Source organism: Canis aureus, chromosome 21, assembly GCF_053574225.1.
Source record: "Canis aureus isolate CA01 chromosome 21, VMU_Caureus_v.1.0, whole genome shotgun sequence".
Lineage (NCBI taxonomy): Eukaryota > Metazoa > Chordata > Mammalia > Carnivora > Canidae > Canis > Canis aureus.
The window spans coordinates 30723079-30741657 of record NC_135631.1 but is presented as its reverse complement, the minus strand read 5'-3'; the positions used below and the strand labels follow the sequence as shown (position 1 = coordinate 30741657).

The window sequence follows — 18579 nt, the reverse complement described above, 5'->3', positions numbered from 1 at the left end:
CTGCCCCGCGCGGCGCGACGCCGGAAGTGAGCGAGCATTTCCGGCGGCCCTCGCCGTGGTGCTGACGCCTCCGTGGTGCCGCTCCCCGGCCTTCCCGCCGTCATGAAGGACGTACCGGGCTTCCTGCAGCAGAGCCAGAGCTCCGGGCCCGGCCAGGCCGCCGTGTGGCACCGCCTGGAGGAGCTTTACACGAAGAAGTGAGCGCCCAGCCGTGGCCCCGCGTCCCGGGACGGAGGGCGAGGCGGACGCGGGCGGCCGTGACGGGCCGGGGGGCTCGGCCCCGCGTGCTGAGAGGAGGCGGGGGGCTGGGCCCGCGGGGAGGGGCGCTGGGGGGGCGGGGGGCTGGGCCCGCGGGGAGGGGCGCTGGGGGGCGGAGGGCTAGGCTAGGCTGAGGAGGGGCGCTGAGGGGGCGGGGGGCTAGGCCCGCGGGGAGGGGCGCTGGGGGGCGGGGGGCTAGGCTAGGCTGAGGAGGGGCGCTGGGGGGCAGGGGGCTAGGCTAGGCTGAGGAGGGGTGCTGGGGGGGCAGGGGGCTAGGCTAGGCTGAGGAGGGGCGCTGAGGGGGTGGGGGGCTAGGCCCGCGGGGACGGAGGACAGAGCCAGAGGCCGAGTTCGGGGGGTGTCGGGTGCGCTGGGCCCCTGCGCGAGGGGCCGGGATCTGAACCCCCCTTCGGCTCTCTCCAGGAGGGTTCGGGGCTCTCAGGGACGCTCGCTCTCGGTTCCCGTCCTTGTGACTGGAGGGTCCTGGTGTCGCAGCCCGTCTCCGGAGCCCATAAGCCCGAGCGCGGTGCAGCTGTTGGTTTCCCTGTTGCTTGTCTCCGGCCACTCCCCGGGCTTCAGCCCCGGCGCCGCTCTCCCAGGGCCCCTCCTTTCCATTGCATTTCACGTGGGGCTTCACGCCGCTGGAAGATCCCGAAGTTTGGGCTTGGAAGCAGGAGGAGTTTTGCGACAAATTACCGTCGCCTGGCACAGCCACGCACCAGCCCGGCCTTGAGTGGAGAGAAGAACCCGCTAGCCTTGTGTGGGAAAGGGCACCTCCTGTGGCGACTCCCCTGCTAACGCTGGCCTTGAGCCTGGTGCCTTGTACGCGGAGAGGGTGAATACATGTTTGGAGGATGTTCGGCTCTTAGTGTTTTTTGAGAGGAGATTCTTAGTGTTTGGCAATAACTGCATTTTGTATTCTTCAAAGCATTTTATTTGCATTCTTAAAAATTAGACTTTGGTTTCATATGTACGGTCATTTTTCTAGAGGGTTTATTCGTTTGCCCACCTAATCCTTCATTCATCCCATTTACAGGGGAGGAAACAAGCTCAATGTAGAAGAGCCTACATTTCAACTTAGGGGTGATTCCAAATTCGTGTTTTCAGTCAAACCTCATAGTAACTAGAGAGAAACTAAGATGATGTTCTCCGGCCTAACATACTGTTGCATAGCAGAGCCAGGAAAAGAGCTCAGGTTTAGCTTTCTTCCTGTTACACGGTAGAAACTGGCTACTGTTTGTTGTTTGATAGAACCACCACGCTGTGACTCGAGGGGCCTGTGACTCAATATTAGTTTATCTCTGAAGGGCCTTGTGTTTTTCAGATTGTGGCATCAACTGACACTCCAGGTGCTTGATTTTGTGCAGGACCCATGCTTTGCCCAAGGAGATGGCCTCATTAAGGTAAATGATTTGCCATGCCAGGTCAGATGATATAAATTTGCTAAAAGACTTTTAAAAATAAGAGGTGGGCTTTATATTAATACACTATACCCACTCAGCAGTCACTTGAAGTCAGGTACCGTTCTAAGGGCTTTACTTATTTACTCCTTACAACAAGATTGGGAGATAAGCATTACTGTCATCCTATTTATTCGGTGTAGAACTTAACACCAAGACATTGAGTAACTTGCCAGAGATCACAGCTAACAGATGGTAGAAGAGACTTCACAGTCTGGCTGTTTTTAAAATCCATGCCTAAAATGCCATCTTACAGGATAGGATAAGATAGCCTTATATCTTATTGTTCATAAACTGTTTTTTTCAGTACTGTTTTTGGAAACTGTTATTCAGAAACTAAAAGTGCAAAATCGGGGGAGAGGGGAAGGCGGATAAACTACAGTGGAGGATAACCATCAGACTCTTAAAGATAGCCGTCATCGCTGCTCTTCCTTCACTCTGATTCCGCCTGCTTGCCCAAATGCTTTGTCTTGGGTAGTGTGGAAGGCAGAGCCCTTTTAGAGTTCTATCAACGGGGAAAAATAAAGTTCTCTGCCCCAGCCTTCCCCACACTCCCTCACAAACCCCCAACAGTTTGTTCAGTGGTAGCTTCCTCTTTGAAATCTTTCCTGACATCTTACTCTTTGATGCCTTTCTCTCAGATGCTGAATGAATCAGAGGTTTATGCTTGCATTGGAACAAAAACTAGTTATTGATAGCTTGAGGTATTCACCCCGGATACATTACTTTATACAAGCCTCCAGTGAAGCTTACTTGCCACCTTCTTTCCCCACCGCCTGGTGCCCTAAGACCTCCTCGTGTTTTATATCCACAACATGTCACTACTTCAGAGGAACTTGTATTCATCTGCAAACCTAAAAATTTGGCTGGGCATTCTGTTTTCTGGATTATGTCAAAAAAAATGACAAGTTGGGTCTATCTTAATATTTGTTCCTTGAAGTTTTAAATTCCAGTGATGAAGTAATCCATGATTATTCATCTCTGTTCTTTGCTTCCTTGTCTTTAAATCACTTTCTACACAGAGCAAAATATTCCTTCAACCCACAGGTAACATAACACTTACTTAGGTCGGCAGGCTAGAGTTTACTGTTTCAGTGGACAAGCAAACCTTTAAAAATTGTAGGGACTCAGCCCATAGGACTTGCAGATATATATATATATATATATAGTGTTCATGAATCTGCAGTCACCAGTAGTAATTTTCAGTTTCCTTTTTCTTTATTTTTTTATTTTTTTATTTTTATTTATTTATGATAGGCACACAGTGAGAGAGAGAGAGGCAGAGACACAGGCAGAGGGAGAAGCAGGCTCCATGCACCGGGAGCCCGACGTGGGATTCAATCCAGGGTCTCTAGGATCACGCCCTGGGCTAAAGGCAGGCGCTAAACCGCTGCGCCACCCAGGGATCCCAATTTCCTTTTTCTTTGAAGAGGTTTTTGCTTAGGTAATTCCATAAATTATAGCGGGTATCAGAAAAGTTGAAAATATCTTTTTTTTTTTTTTTTTTTTGAAAATATCTTATTGATGAAGAAGATATCTTTGAAATAGTCTTTGGTAGTGAAAAAGCCATTTTATTTAGATGGCTCTTTCTGGGTGCCAAATTTATTTATTTATTTATGACAGTCACACACAGAGAGAGAGCGAGAGAGGCAGAGACTAGGCAGAGGGAGAAGCAGGCTCCATGCACCGGGAGCCCAACGTGGGATTCGATCCTGGGTCTCCAGGATCGCGCCCTGGGCCAAAGGCAGGCGCTAAACCGCTGCGCCACCCAGGGATCCCCAAATTTATTTATTTATTTATTTTAAAAAGATTTTATTTATTCATGAGAGGCACAGAGAGAGAGAGCCAGAGACACAGGCAGAGGGAGGAGCAGGCTCCATGCAGGGAGCCTGACTGGGACTTGATCCTGGGTCTCCAGGAATCACACCCAGGGCGGAAGGCGGGACGGGGCTAAACTGCTGGGCCACTCAGGCTGTCCTGGGTGCCAAATTTAAATAATAAAGTGGCTCCTGGGGGGACATTCCCCCCTCCCCAGTTTTATTGAGAAATAATTGACGTGTAACACTGTGTTAGTTTAAGGTGTGCAGTGTAATGATTCGGTACATGTATATATGCAAAATGGTCACAGTAAGTCTAATTAACATCCGCCTCACATAATTATGCTTTTTTTTTCTTCTCATGATGACAGCTTTTATGATCTACTGCCTTAGTAACTTTCAAATATACAGACAGTATTATTAACTGTAGTCACTGTGCTGTACATTATATGTCCAAGATTTAATTATTTTATGACTGGACGTTTGTACCTTTTGACCACCTTCACCCGTTTCTTGCACCCTGCTCCCAGCCCCTGCCTCTGGCCACCACCAATCTGCTCTCTGTATCTGTGAGTTCAGTTTTTTAGGTTTCACGTAGTAGTGAGTCACACAGTACTTGTCTTTCATTGTCTTAGTTTATTTCACTAAGCAAAACTCCCTCCAGTTTCGTCCATATTGTCCAAAAATGGCAGGGTTTCCTTCTTTTTATGACTGAATAATATTCCGCACTCTGTGTGCGTATATACCACATTTTCTTTCACAGGGACATTTCCATCTTTCTGTCTTCCTATCCCAGAGGAATTGCAGACTCTCCTTATCCGAGTAGACCTTATCTCGAGGCTCCCTCCTTCCACTCTGCCCAGTTACTTGACAAGCTCAGAGTTCACTGTCAGCTCCCCTTTCCAGCGAGCAGCAAATCTCTCAGACCCTGTCGTTGCTCCCTCATCTCCTGTCTTGACTAGTGGCCTCAGCTGGTCTCTGTCCCTCACTCTTCCCTCCCTCCCCTCCCCTCCCCCAGTCATGCTTATCAGGTAGGAGTGAGGTCAGGAGTTTCTATGGGTTCAGGCTTGACTTCGGGGCAAGGACGGGGGCCCCAGTGCCTCCCACTGTCTGTGTCCTTCAAAGTGCTCCTGAAACTGCAGCGTTTGTTTGCTTCAGTGCTTTTGCACATGTTTATTCCCATCCAGAATTTTCTCCCAATGCCATACCTCCTCTCCCATACCAAATTTGTCCAGGTCTCTAACTGCTCTTCCTTCCTTAAAACTCAGTTATCACCATTTCTGTAATCACCTTCTTTGGAACCTCTCCTTTTGGCTAATCGACCCATGTGGGTTTTTTCCCTTGTTTGTAAACTCACAGTATTGTCATTTATTTGTTCACAAGTCTGCTCTCCTGGGACAGGAATCCTTGAAAGCCCAGCTTTTATTTTATACATTCTGTGTCTGTAGTACCTAGCAAAGAGTCTGTATAAGTACTCAAGTGTTTGCAGAATAGCTAATAAATTTGGTAACATAGGCTGCAACCTTCTAAAATATGAAGGTTAGTGAATCTTTCAAATTGATAGTCTCTTTTACTGAAAGTATTTTGGAGAAAGAATGTAGGAATTGGTCTTTAGGAGATTGTTATAGGTCAGGGATCTAATTTCCAGAAAAAAAAATCATAGCTTCTTTCATAATCCATTGGTGATTAATACATCTAAATATGGGTCCCCTGTCATTTCACAAACATTTCTGTGGTGCCTGCTGTGTGGCAGGCATTGCAGTCATGTTCAACTTTGTAGAATGAAAGACATCCTGTAATCACTCTACGTGTTTTGGTTCCACAGCTTTATGAAAACTTCATCAGTGAATTTGAACACAGGTAAAACACCTTTGTCAGTTTTTTACTTTGAACATTAACTTTGAACATTGATACTTAATGACACTCAAAGCCTGGTGATTTTTATTTCAGGGTGAATCCTCTGTCCCTGGTAGAAATTATTCTTCACGTAGTTAGACAGATGACTGGTGAGTCTCACTTTGTTTCATAAAGAAGCAGATACAAATGGTAATTAAAATGATTTCAAAATATAAGTTAAATAAACTTTACATTTTGATAGAAAATAACAGCCTCGGGCAACCTAGTTGGCTCAGCGATTTAGCTCTGCCATCGACCCAGGGCATGATCTTGGAGACCCGGGATCGAGCCCCACGTCGGGCTCCCTGCATGGAGCCTGCTTCTCCCTCTGCCTGTGTATCTGCCTCCCTCTCTCTCTCTTTCTCATGAATACATAAATAAATAAAATCTTAAAAAAAAAGAAAATACCAGACTCTAAGTTACCTTTTTATTGTATGTTCTAACCTAAAGATTATCTTACCTAAGTGTTGTGATTGGTAGGAACCGATCTCTAAGGAGACACTGTCTTTTTTAAAAGATACTGTGCTTTTTTTGACATTGTTCTTCTGTCTTTTCTAGATCCTAATGTGGCTCTTACTTTTCTGGAAAAGACTCGCGAAAAGGTAAATGTGAAGTCTGAGTCAGATCTTTAGAATATGCGTGACTTATAGTTTGTGTTTACGTTTGCTACACACACTTTAGAGATCAATTTGTTTCTAGTCATGTAAGTGAAGCCATATGCAGATGTTTTGTTAATCTTCTGCCCACACTTCTCAGGTTCCCTTGTTTCTGATGTCTGTAGGTGAAAAGTAGCGATGAGGCAGTGATCCTGTGTAAAACTGCAATTGGAGCTCTAAAATTAAACATCGGGGACCTACAGGTTACAAAGGTAATGTTACCATAATACGGGCTTATCTTTAGTTTAAAAAGTTGTTTATGGAGTCATGGGGGAAAATCTCATTTTTTCTGTTTTAACTTTTAAGGTGACTTTACATTATAGAAAAGTTGCAAACAGCAGAAAGAACTCTCATTTACCTCCCTCACACACTCTCATTGCCCCATCATTCTCTGTGTGTGCTTGTAGTGTTTTGTTTTGTTTTTTCCAAAACCATTGAGAGTCAGTTGCTGATATGAGTCTTGTTACCATTTAACATAAGGGGACTGCCCTGGGTGAGCACAGCACGTCCATCAGCAGGGTCCAGACAGCCTCAGACTGTTCACATGGGCCCTCGCTGACCAGGGTCAGCTCACTCAGTGCACCAGGTCACAGGCTGCTCCTCCTCTCTCTCTGCCTCCTAATCTTTGCTGAAATTTCCTGTCCTTATTTTTGATTTAGTGTAATTTTGGGGACAGATGTGGATATCAGTGGCAATAAAACCAACTTGTGTGGTCAGTCTACCTTAGTGAACCAGAGACTACATGTGTGTTTATGTTGTTTGGGTTTGTGTTAAGAAAATATTGGGGTTACCGTTCATGTTCTCATTGCCCGGAAATAACACTTCTTACTTTTTGTTGCTTCCCAGTTCTAGCCTTCATACATACTTATTACATTTTGCTTTGAAATATTTAACACCTCTCGAAAGCCACAGAATACTGGAAGGAATCCCCACCCAGCATAGGAATGACGCAGCACTGCACAGTCGGAGCTGCTGGGCCCTGACAGCACATTCCTGCTCCAGCAGCGCTCTCTGCGCATGTCCTGATGCTCACTAGACAGGGATGTGTTCCGTCTAAGTGAGGTTTAGTGTTAAGTTAACGGGCTCAGTGTGAGGTTTGAGAATCATCGTGTTGGTACCTGTGACCCATTCGTTCTTACTGGCCCTTCATATTTCACTGTGACTTTCACAGTGTATGGGATTCAGAGTGTTCAGAGTGTTAGGAACAGTGCTGTTATTTATCTCGGCATTTCTATGGCTGCTTCCTCGTGTATGTGGGCACAATCTCACCAAGGCACGTGCCTGGTGTGTGCCATCTGCCTTTACCAGATGGGGTCAGACCTTTCCCCAAGATGGCTCACACTACCCTGGCACCATACAAGCACTTCCAAAGCTCCATATCATCAACACTTGGTATTTTCAGACTATTTAATTTTTGCCAGTCTGGTGAAGATGAAATGCCATCTCATTGGGGGTTTATTGACCGCTCCATTCATGTCTCCACTTCTGTAAATTGCCTGTGAATACTTTTTCTTTTATCCATTTTACGGTGCTACTTTCCCTCTGTTGATTAGTAAGAATTCTTTATATAGCTTTAGTTGTACCCCCTTGCGGGTTATGTGAAAAATGTCCTTTCCCAGTCCGTATAGCTTTTCTTTCTTCTGTCTTGGATGAACTGAAGCTCTCTATTTTAACATAGTCTTGTCTGTCTGTTTCCTTAAAAATGTTTTAAGTCAGGGCCGCCTGAGTGGTTCAGTGGATTGAACATCTGCCCTCAGCTCAGGTCATGATCCCAGGGTCCTGGGATCAAGTCCCGCATCAGGTTCCCTGCTCAGTGGGGAGCCTGCTTCTCCCTTTTTCTCTGCCGTTTCCCCTGCTTGTGTACATTCACGCTCTCTCTCAAATAAATCTTTAAAAAAAAGTTTTAAGTTAAAAAGAAAGGCGATTTTGCCTCCTGCATGTAGGAAACAATTGAAGATGTCGAAGAGATGCTCAACAACCTCCCTGGTGTGACCTCGGTTCACAGTCGTTTCTATGACCTCTCCAGTAAATACTATCAAACAATCGGAAACCATGCATCCTACTACAAAGATGCTCTGCGGTTTCTGGGCTGCGTCGATATCAAGGATCTGCCAGGTAACATGGAGCCGTTAAAGTCCATGTCGAAGGAGCGTGTTCTTGAGGCGTAGTAGCAGGTCTGGGCTGGGAAATTACTCTGGTATATCCATCCATCCACTGAAGAAAGCCCAAGTGGTGAGAGGGTGGAAAGAGCCATGCAAGCATTAGTTTCTATGTGAGTCTGCCTTCAGCATTTAGCTCAGGTGAAAACAAGGCTGCGCCCTATAGCCCTTCCCTGTTCCTTCTCTGTCTCCCCTGTTCTCTGAACCAGAGGCCTTGGTGAGAAGCCAGCCATGTCGACGCCTTGGCCCCAGCTCATGAAGGGTGTGGTGAAGCCCTATACCTGAGAACCTGGTTCTGGAAACTGAAAAGACCCAGGGGGATTCCTTACAAAAACCTTTTCAAGGATTTGAGGAATGGAAAGAAAAGTGAACAATGAGTTTTAGGAAAAGTGCAAGGAGTATGTTTAGAAAAGAAATGTGAGCCCATTTTAGATGTTTCTTGCAGTACACTTGTTGAAGCGTGGAGGCCAGCGTCCCGTAGAAATGTTAATGCAGTTTTAATTCCAGCAACTCCAGAAAAACATACTGGAAAAATCAAGTAATGCAGGCAGGCGAGGGGAATTGTTGTGTAGGAACAGAAGTAGGTTCACTCTAGTCCAAAAAGAGGCTAGATGAGGTGATTTTAAGAGAAACAAGGTATTGCTTCCAGGAAGTAGAGTAGCTGAAAATATAAATAGATTCACGTATTTAGGTAAAGATGAGTAAATAAACGTCTTTCCCATAAAACCCCTATATATGGTTCCAGGTATAATTTAAGGTAGTCCAGTACTTTAACAAAAGATGACTAGTGGGGCGCCTGGGTGGCTCAGTCACTAAGCAGCCGGTTCTGGGTTTCAACTCCAGTCACGATCTTGGACGCCCTGAGATTGAGCCCCGTGTCGGAGCTTTGTGCTAGGCATGGAGCCTGCTTCAGATTCTCTCCTCCCCCTCCCCACCTCTCAAAAAAAAAAAAAACCCAAAAGAGATAAAACAATTTTCTTTTTTTTTTTTTTTTAAATTTTTTTAAAATTTATTTATTTATGATAGTCACAGAGAGAGAGAGAGAGGCAGAGACATAGGCAGAGGAAGAAGCAGGCTCCATGCACTGGGAGCCCGACGTGGGATTCGATCCTGGGTCTCCAGGATCGCGCCCTGGGCCAAAGGCAGGCGCCAAACTGCTGCGCCACCCAGGGATCCCGAGATAAAACAATTTTCAAAGGCTTTGTGAAATAACCATCGCAGGGAATGGTTTCTTTACTTTTTTATGAGATTTTTAAAGCCAAACAGGACTCATGCTCATAACTGGGATATGTCACTGGAGCTGTGTTGTTGCCGTAGTGTCTGAACAGCAGGAGAGAGCTTTCACGCTGGGACTAGCAGGACTTCTTGGCGAGGGCGTTTTTAACTTTGGAGAACTCGTAAGTGGACCCTGGGCACGGATTTCTTAACAAGGGGGAGACTAATGTGGTTTTTTTTGCCAGCTAACCATCTCATCCTCGCAGCTCATGCACCCCGTGCTGGAATCACTGAGGAGCACCGACCGGCAGTGGCTGATTGACACCCTGTATGCCTTTAACAGTGGTAACGTAGAGAGATTCCAGACGCTGAAGACTGCCTGGGGCCAGCAGGTCAGTCAGGAAGGACAACTGAGCGCTCCTGCCACGCTCCTGGCTCTCGTTCATCCTGTGTCTGTACATTTATTCCACAGACATTTTCTGTTCACTTGCCTGCTACACACCAGGCACTAGGAAGACAGATTAAGACAGGCCTGTCCTGCTCTCAGAGCAGAGGGTTAAGGGGCTGGTTACGGTACTTAGTTATTGTGGTAGTGAAAAGTGTGATGGGGGAGCGTCATCTGGGTGACAGGGGTGTCACAGAAAACTACCCAAAAGAGGTAATGCCCTTTGTCTGATCTTAGGCATGGGTAGAGTTTAGCCAAGTGAAGAATATGAGAAGAGTACATACAGCAGAGGAAAGGGAAGCCTTTCGCATGTTGCTGAACTGAAACAGTCTGTGAGGCTAAAGTGACTGAGTGATGAGAGCTGGGGAGAGCCTCGGGTGTGGGACGGCAGGACAGTCCTGCAGGAAGGGAGTGGTCAGTATACAGGGAAAGGGGTGGGCAGGGGAGAGGCCAGCAGGCCAGGAGAGGAGCCATTGGGAGGTGTGAATTAGGGAGAAGAGGTATTGAATGAGGACCTGAGCTTTCATAGTTAAGCTTATTTTTTTAATGAAATTATTAGAAGCAAATATTACTAAATTGTTCATAGTGATAGGGATTATGGTTGTATTACTGTTTTTTACACTTTTCTGAAACTTCAATTTTTTTAAATTCAAAATAAGCTAATAGAAATGACACATAATGGAGCTGAGTAGAAGTGAATGGGCTGTGAAGAGGCAGAGAGCAAATCCATCCAACCCCAGCTGTAGCGTGTGTTGATCTCTGAAAGAAACAAATGTGCCGCCTGGCAAACAAGCTGTCTGGCTGTAGAAACCTAAGGAAAAAGAACTTCAGGGGTGTGTTGCCAGCGCTATCGAAGCAGCGAGGGCCCATTTCAGGGGAGTGGGCTCTTTCTGAAGAACTTTTCCTGCCTTGTCTCTGTGGCAGAAATGGCCCCAGGAGCTCTGCCTGTGTTGGGGTGTGAGTTCTTAGATGATTGAATCAGGGAATTCATCCTCCTTTTTGTCTCTGCTCATCAGTAACCCATGACCCACGAGTCTCCTTGAAAGGCCTGCACCTGGGTCCTGGCCCCTGGTGTCCCTGGCATTAGTGTAAATCTTCCCTCGTAAATGGCTTATGCAGGAGCACGGTTTTTCAGGGATGAACCAGTTAGTGATGTCCTGAGAGAAGTGAGCCTCCGGGACCCTGCAGTATATGGTGTTTTCGTTCGATCTGCTGTAGAAAAAATTTCAAAGCCCAGGTTAGGTAAGTGATGTCTTTCTCCTTTTCAGCCTGATTTGGCAGCCAACGAGGCCCAGCTGCTGAGGAAAATCCAATTGTTGTGCCTCATGGAGGTAAGCAAGCTGCAGGAACTACTCTGATTTCAGACCCTGCAGATGAGCCCTCGGGGTCCTGCACACTCTCTAGGCTGCACCCCCTCTCCATCACCTTCCCTTTTTTTCTGTCACCATTTGCATTTTTAAGTTTGTATGTGGGTCTCATCTTCGACGATGACTGAGCTAGAGTAGCTGCCGCCTCGTTGTATGCACCATTCTTCATCAACATGCTCGTCTCTCTTTCCCTGTAGAGTGTAAGCTTCTTAAGGAAAGCAGCCTTGTGGGTCTGGGCCAGCACACTGTCCCCAGCTCAAGCACTTGCTCAGGGCATGAATACTGACCGTTGCCGACGGTGGCTGTGGAGTTCAGTTCACTGTGTCCTCTAAGCATGGAAAGCTTGCTCCTAATAAGATCCACGGCTACTACGGTTAAGGAAGAGTTTAGCGTATGCGATAGTAATAGCTGTATTTTCAGAACATGTATTATCAGAAGCATCCTTATGAGTCAGCTCTCTGACAGTCTTTATTTGGAAAAATAGTTAACAAACAAAAAAATGTTTTTCAGATGACTTTCACACGACCTGCCAATCACAGACAACTCACTTTTGAAGAAATTGCCAAAAGTGCTAAAATCACTGTGAACGAGGTACAGCTTTTGGATTCAGGAGGGTCAGTGGGAAAGCCCAGAGGGATCAGGGCTCCTGTGAGCATGCTCCAGGCCCAGACCTAGTGTCATGTCCCCCCACACGCGGGGCCTTGGGCTGTCTCCCATGGCCGCTCTCTGCGCAGGTGGAGTTGCTGGTGATGAAGGCGCTCTCAGTGGGGCTGGTGAAAGGCAGCATTGACGAGGTGGATAAGCGAGTTCACATGACCTGGGTGCAGCCCCGTGTGCTGGATCTGCAGCAGGTAACACAGTTCATGTCCGTGGGTGGTTCATATGCTCTCTGTGCTTGTCTTGGTTTCACTTGGATGGAAGCCATTTAGGAAGAAAGCAGTATTGACAGGGGATTCTGGAGAATCTATTACTGCTGTTTGGAATAAGGGTTTTTCAAAGAACCTAATTTAATACAAGCCTGGGTTTGAACCCTGTGTTTAAAAGCTTATCCTAATTACAGTGTTGGCTGTGCTGATGATGCCTTTTAATCTTAAAATTGGTACTCAGATCAAATATGTTCCTAGTTCTGTGGTTTGAGCTCAGGTCCATTTGTCCATATTTGCTGGAAATTTAATCCTGTGAATTTCCTCTATTCTTGCCTGCTTTCTTTCATGCAGGTTTTTTTAAATGTCATTGCGATAAGAACTACCTGGGATAATCCCATCTCGCACAGCCCACTCCCCCAGCTCTGATGCACCATAGAATTAGCTGGAGAGGTGCAGCTGTGATTCCCAAGTATCCTAACACCCTGGTCCTGCTTTGCCTCAGATCAAGGGGATGAAGGACCGCCTGGAGTTCTGGTGCACCGACGTGAGGAGCATGGAGATGCTGGTGGAGCACCAGGCCCACGACATCCTCACCTAGTGCCCCTGCCTCACCGTCTGTGGCAGCTGGGAAGACCTGTGTTCCTGAGGAAGTAGGGGGTGGGATTGTGTTTGTGGAGTGGGGACTGTTCTCCCTGCTGTGAAATCAGGACGTCACTCATGGGGGGCCCGCCTGCAGAGAGAAGCCTCCTTTGTGGGGGTGTCCTGTAGTTCTCAGTGGGGAGGGGTCACGGGTCTCCAGTGAGGAGGAGGCGGGCAAGAGTGTGTGTGCGCCCTGAGGAACGAAGAGTAGCCCTCAAGTGTGTGGGGATGCCACTCAGGCTCATCTCCACCATCTACCTGTGTCAACATCTCTGCTGTTGTTCAAGAATGTTCCTGTAATAAACGCCTTTGTTTTGTCTATTTGTGGTTCTGCTTTCTTAGTCTTAGCTCCCAGGTCAAGCCTAGGCCCAAGAAATGATAAAGCAGGAGATGAGAGACGGCTTGGTGGGGGTCTGGCTTCGGCCCTCTTCTCCTACCCTGGGAAAAGGGCGTCTCTGCATGTACGGCCACTGAGCAGAGCTGGGCACAGACGTGTCCACTGCGATCGACAGAGTTGTCCACCCACTACCACCCAGCCGGCCCTCAGCCCAGGGCATCCAGGGAGGGGGGATGCTCATATAGAAAGAATCACCAAGTGAACACTAGGTGGAGGGAAGGTTTAATGCGATCTTTCATCCAGTGCCTGGATCCTGAGCTGCGGGGCCTTCATTTGGTGGAGCCTGTCTTGTAGCTCTCCAGGTGGAACAGGACCCAGCCCGCGGGGGTCAGGAAGCTGAGGAACATCACGGATAGCCCGATGGCTTGCTCCTGGGTGAGGAAAGCACATGTGAGTCCACCAGGCCAGTACCAACATTCCTGGGTCACTGCAGTGTGGACCCCTGGCAACCAGAGTGGCAGTCCACACTTAGGGACGTCCTGCCCCACCCCCTGTGCTCCCGTGGGACCCCTCGGCCCAGCCTGACATCTGGTGTGTGAGTGGGGACACTGGTCCTCAGCGTGGACTTGGGCTGGCAGCCCTCTGCCTATGCAGCAGGACCCTCTCCTCAGCGCCCCCCCAAGAGCCTGCTGGGCCTGGCCTTGTGTGCCTCGACCTTGAACTCCTGACCTGGCAAAACATGTGCACGTCAGGTGCTGTGTGGGACAGATTCTGGCCATACAAGGGCAGGGTCATTTTCCCTAAATGGCGGTCCTGCTCAGAAGCCTGGACAGAGGAGACAGGACTCCTTGCACTGTGAGCCATGCCACCCGGGGCCCGGTTCCAAAGAACCTACTACACTTCGCCTTCACTCAGTTTCTTCCTGAAACAGCCTGGGCCCAATCATCCCTGCCCGTTCCCTTAAGCAGTCAGACGCCAGGTTGGAGACCAGTCCTTCCTTTTGACTTTGCCTCCCAGTGGTTTCAAAGCAACGTGAGCCCAGAACGAGGCCCTTAGGCCGGGTTCTGAGCTTAGCCTCACCACGTGACCTTGAACAGATGACTTTCTAAACTTAGTTTATTGCTGCTTAACACAGAGGTAGTTGTGTGCTCTCCTGGAGCCTGAGGGAGCCTGAGGGCTGTGTTTTCGCCTGTGCTCTTGTGGGCCTTCTGGGCAGCCCACTTTCCCCACCCGTGGGCGGTGAAGCTGGAGTGTACACTGAGTGCCCTTCAAGCTCTGCCGTTGGCCGGAGGGCAAGTGGGGGCCTGAGAACAGAAAGACCAGCATCCCCAGCTGACCACTAGCTGCTTTAGGAGCCTGACCTCCAGGCGATGGACCCAAGGACCCCCTTCCCCCTTCCCGGGGTGGGGGCTGATTTCTATCGCGAGGATCACCTGCGGGATCTGTGAGCCTGAGAATACAAGTCTCCTCCCCTTTATCAGCCTGGCCTCCCGTGTCCTCCCAAACCCACCTCATCTGCAAAACAACGCAGGACTGCCCACTCCCCGTGCTCCGGCCAGCACCCCTCCGTGGAGGTTCTTACCATGGGAGAAGTGGGCGTCCTGGCCGGCTTGGCAGAGACGTGTGCCCTGGGGACCACCCAGCCCCTCAGGGGCGTCTGCAGCAGCCTGGGGGCCAAGGCCAACTTGAGCATGGTGGTCCAGCCGCACTCCGGGAGTCCAGCAAGGTCCGTGTATCCGCTCGGCACGTCCTCTGCTCACTCGGGTGCTGGGGCTTTTTATAGCTCAAGTGGGGAGCGGCAGCTGTCCCCTCCTGTCACGGTGCTTGGCCGACAGGACACCAGCTTGGAAGCGGGAGACCAGCGGCGTCAGGCTGCAGCCTCCAGGCCCAGCCTGTGCTGTGGCCCCCAGGGGCTTCGAGCCTGTCCCCGTGCAGGCAGGCTTGGCCTTCTCTGCGAACAGCCTGCAGGTCTCTGTCAAGAAGGCGCCCGACAAAGAGGCAGGACTGGGGAAGTCGGAGAATTTGAGAAAGCAGGGGGGGAAGTGACAGGATTTAAGAGGAACCCAAGTTACTGGAGTAGCCACTGACAGCGCCCTGTGGAGCTATTTCAAAGTTCTCCAACTTCGGGATTCCGGGCTGAGCTGCCCCGCCTGTGGATCTCCGTCCCGGGCCCGGCTGTGAGTCCGAGCGGCGCAGCCTCACCCCCAGAGGGGACCCCGCGTCTGCAGCGCCGGGAAGCCCAGGGGAGCTGAGCAGACACGCTGAGCCCCGAGCAGGCCCGGGGTGCTCTGGGCCCACGTTGCTCGTGAGGGGTCCCAGGGCCATTTGTGCTGGGGCTGCGATGCCCAGCGGCCCCGGAGAGTCGGCCTGTGAGCCACCCCACACCGCGTGTGAGCTCGGAGCCTCCCGGTCTCTCTTCTCTTCGTTCTTCAGAGACTGCGTCGCTCATGTCTTCCCACAACGATCATCTACTCGAGAATTTGTTTTCCTGCTCTGAGGGGTTGTGTCCCCCTGTCTCACTATACAACCCTCCGCCCCCGCTGCTCATTTCCCCAAAGTCACAGACGTGACCAGATGTGACCCACCGTTGACCGCAGTGACTCTGCTCCAGGACAGCAGTGGCCCTGAGCCCCTGGGCTGAGTCGCGGCCAAGCTCGCATCCCCAGCAGCTGCTGCAGCCCTCTGTCCCTGCTTACTGGATGCTGAACCCCTGCTCCAGGTCCTGCCTGAGCGCTGCCAGCCCGTCCACCTCCTGCTGAGCGCGTGGGCCTCGGGGTTGCAGCTGCTGACCGGCCATGGTACTTAGGGTGTGCCGATGCTCATGACCGCTGTCCCCACCCTGAGCCCACTGGCCGAGGCCCTGCGGACCATCCGGGCCGGCCCATCCGCTGCCCGGCTGTTCGGGTCCAAGTGTGAGCACCGTGCCCATTTCCTCCGCTGCTCACACTCCATAGGCCCCAGCCCCGCCCAGTCCAACCTTGACCGTGTGCTCCGAGGCTGCTAGCCCAGGGCCCCCGCCCAGCGGCCAGGGTGGCCCTCGGGGAGCCGCCGCCCCGCCCACCCGTGCCCCGCCCGGCTGCTCCCCTGGCTTCGGGGCCCTCAGCTGCTGCCCTACACCCTCCTGCGGCCTCGCCTGGGTGGCCTTTGCCTCCTGTTTCCGAGCCCTCGGGCCCCGTCCCAATGTCCCCACGGCCTCCCCTTGGTCGCACCCACGTGCTGATGGGCTGCTCTCGGTTGCCCGAGCCATGAGGACCAGGCCCTGCTGGCTGCCCTGAGCGGCTGGGCCTGGCGGGCGAGCAGCACTGCGGAAGGCCGCAGGGGCCGGTGTGGCCGCGGGGCAGCGGGGACAGGCCCGAGCGTGGCTGGTACTGGCGTGGCTCGGGGATGCGGGGCCCGGCAGCAGTTCGCTGCACCGTCAGCGCGGCCTGGATGGGCATGTGCAGCGCGGGCGCTCCGTGGCTGTCGGGCCCAGGAGCACGGCCACTGTCCTCCCCGCGGCCACGGCGTGGCTCGTCCGTCGGCCTCCGGGAGGGCTGACGCCCGACTCCGCAGTGGTTCTTCCCGGAAGCCGTGGGGTGCAGATGCCGAGCTGCCCGCCCCCTGCATGCAGCCCCAGCGGCTTGGCTCTCCCGCGAGGAGGAAGCGCTCGGGGCGGGAGGACGGCTGCCCTGTGACCTCGGTCCCTCCTCTGCAGTAATCCCTTCCGCCTAAGCCCTTAATCACAGCTTTGGGGTCCGGTTGGGAACAGGCCGCGGGTCACGATCCATCACGCGCCTACAGTGTTTCTTCCTGCATGAAGGAGGCCCGCTGTCCCCAGGCGCCCAGGCCTGGTTCCCAGGGAGGGCTCCTCTGCGTCCCCAGCCTGGGGGGCCGGGGTGTAGGGGGTAGGGTGCCGCCACATGGAGGACGCCCTGCTGAGGGCCACGGCCCAAGGGCGGGAAGCGTCCCCCCTCTCCAGAGGACCTCTGCGCACCAGCCTGCCCCCCTTTGCCTGCGTCCCCAGAAGCCTGGGCTCTCCAGCCTTCCCTGGGCGCAAACGTGCCTTCCGCGTCTCGGTGCTCATGTCGCTTTGGGGGCTCCTCCGGCCACCGCAGTGAGCTTCAGACTTCACCGTGACCAAGTTTTCAGGGTTCAAACCAAACCCTACACAGATCCATCCTGCCCGCACCACACACAGATGCCGCCGGAGGTGGGGAGCCTGGCACGGGCCCCCTTCATTGCCCCAAGGCTGCACGATGCCCCCACAGAGTGCTGCTCTGTGCGCTGGACTCTCCTCCACCTGGAAGGACAGTGCGATGACCCACAGAGAAAGGGGCGGTGGCCAAGTGGGGGACTAGGGGTCATGTTGAATAAGACAGTAAAAGGCTCTGAGGGGTGCAGGGTGGGATGAGTCCCCCCGCCCCCGTAACTGCAGGAGAAATCAAGGCTTGGAAAAGGAGCAGGGCCCGGGGACCAGGGAGAGCCAGGCCTGGTCCCACCTGTCATGGCAGGAGTGGCATCAGGAAGGGCTCCCGAGGGCTCTGGAAGGTCGACGTACCCTGTCGCTTGGGTCTTCACCCCCATCTCCCTCCTCCACCCACACCTGGCACATAGCTTCCCCTGCCCTTGCCCTCACCCTACCGCCCCTGGGGAGACCAGCCACCTGCACACATCCTCCCTCTCAAGGCCACGGGCTTCCTGGAAGGTCTGGGGTCACATTGTGGGCACATGGCACCACCCTGTGTCCGTACCTGGAACCACAGGAGACAAAGCAGATAGGCAAAGCTGACCATGAGGCACAGGTTCTAGCGTCAGGGACCCAGAAAACAGGCACATGCATGCAAACGTGCATATTACTCATTTTTAGATTCTATTAACTTATTTTAGAAACAGAGAGCAGGTGCAGGGGGAGGAGCAGAGGGAGAGGGAGAAGCAGACTGAGTGCTGAGTGCAGAGCCTGACACGGGGCTCGATTCCACGACCCAGAGATCACGACCTCAAATCAAGAGGCAGACGCTCAAACAACCGCACCACCCAGGTGCCCCAAACTTTTGAAAATAGATTTCATCACTTAAAACATCGGTTCTCAAAGTCTGGTCCATGGACCAGCAGCATCAGTGTCACCTGGAAACTTCTAGAACTCATTTAGGAAGTCTGGTGGTCTCGGCTGCCGTGACAATAGCTCTCCTAGGGAACTATGATGCACATATATGGCTGAGAACCATTTTGTGTCATATAAAAATTTATGCTTCATGCTACTTTGTTCAAAACTAAATTTCCACTTCCAAAAAGATTAAACTCTCACCCAGACTGCAAAACTCAGCCCCTTCCCTTTATCCACAGACACAGGTCCACTGCGTGCTTCTCAGCCATGCAGCACCGAGTGAACACTCAGCTCGTGGGTAGAGATGGAGTCTCCAGCCGCGCCTTCCTCAGCCCACCTCTGCCTCACTGCCCTGGAGCCCGCTCTCAGAGGGGCCTGCTC

At 51.5% G+C, this 18579-nt stretch overlaps 1 protein-coding gene and 1 long non-coding RNA gene across 2 annotated transcripts; one reads left to right on the top strand and one right to left on the bottom strand.

Annotated features, from left to right (window-relative positions):
- Positions 1-28: 28 nt before the first annotated feature.
- On the top strand, positions 29-13099 carry PSMD13 (proteasome 26S subunit, non-ATPase 13). Its single transcript, XM_077863776.1, has 13 exons — positions 29-197; positions 1583-1661; positions 5361-5395; positions 5486-5541; positions 5990-6033; positions 6213-6299; positions 8031-8202; positions 9564-9643; positions 9728-9853; positions 11175-11237; positions 11784-11864; positions 12008-12124; positions 12642-13099. Exons 1-13 carry the CDS (start codon positions 103-105, stop codon positions 12735-12737), a joined length of 1131 nt encoding a protein of 376 aa, XP_077719902.1. The 5' UTR covers positions 29-102; the 3' UTR covers positions 12738-13099.
- A 281-nt stretch (positions 13100-13380) lies between these two features.
- LOC144292871 (uncharacterized) lies at positions 13381-16098 on the bottom strand. Its single transcript, XR_013360256.1, has 2 exons — positions 14698-16098; positions 13381-13546 (listed from the first exon to the last, which is right to left on the bottom strand). It is a non-coding gene; the product is annotated as an uncharacterized LOC144292871 (long non-coding RNA).
- Between the last annotated feature and the right edge of the window lie 2481 nt (positions 16099-18579).

Bases quoted from the DNA above. Each gene is read 5' to 3' on its own strand.
- PSMD13 (XM_077863776.1), top strand. From the start codon at position 103: ATGAAGGACGTACCGGGCTTCCTGCAGCAGAGCCAGAGCTCCGGGCCC. The intron at 6,034-6,212 runs GTAAATGTGAAG...TGATGTCTGTAG, and splicing joins TGGAAAAGACTCGCGAAAAG to GTGAAAAGTAGCGATGAGGC. The intron at 12,125-12,641 runs GTAACACAGTTC...GCTTTGCCTCAG, and splicing joins GTGTGCTGGATCTGCAGCAG to ATCAAGGGGATGAAGGACCG.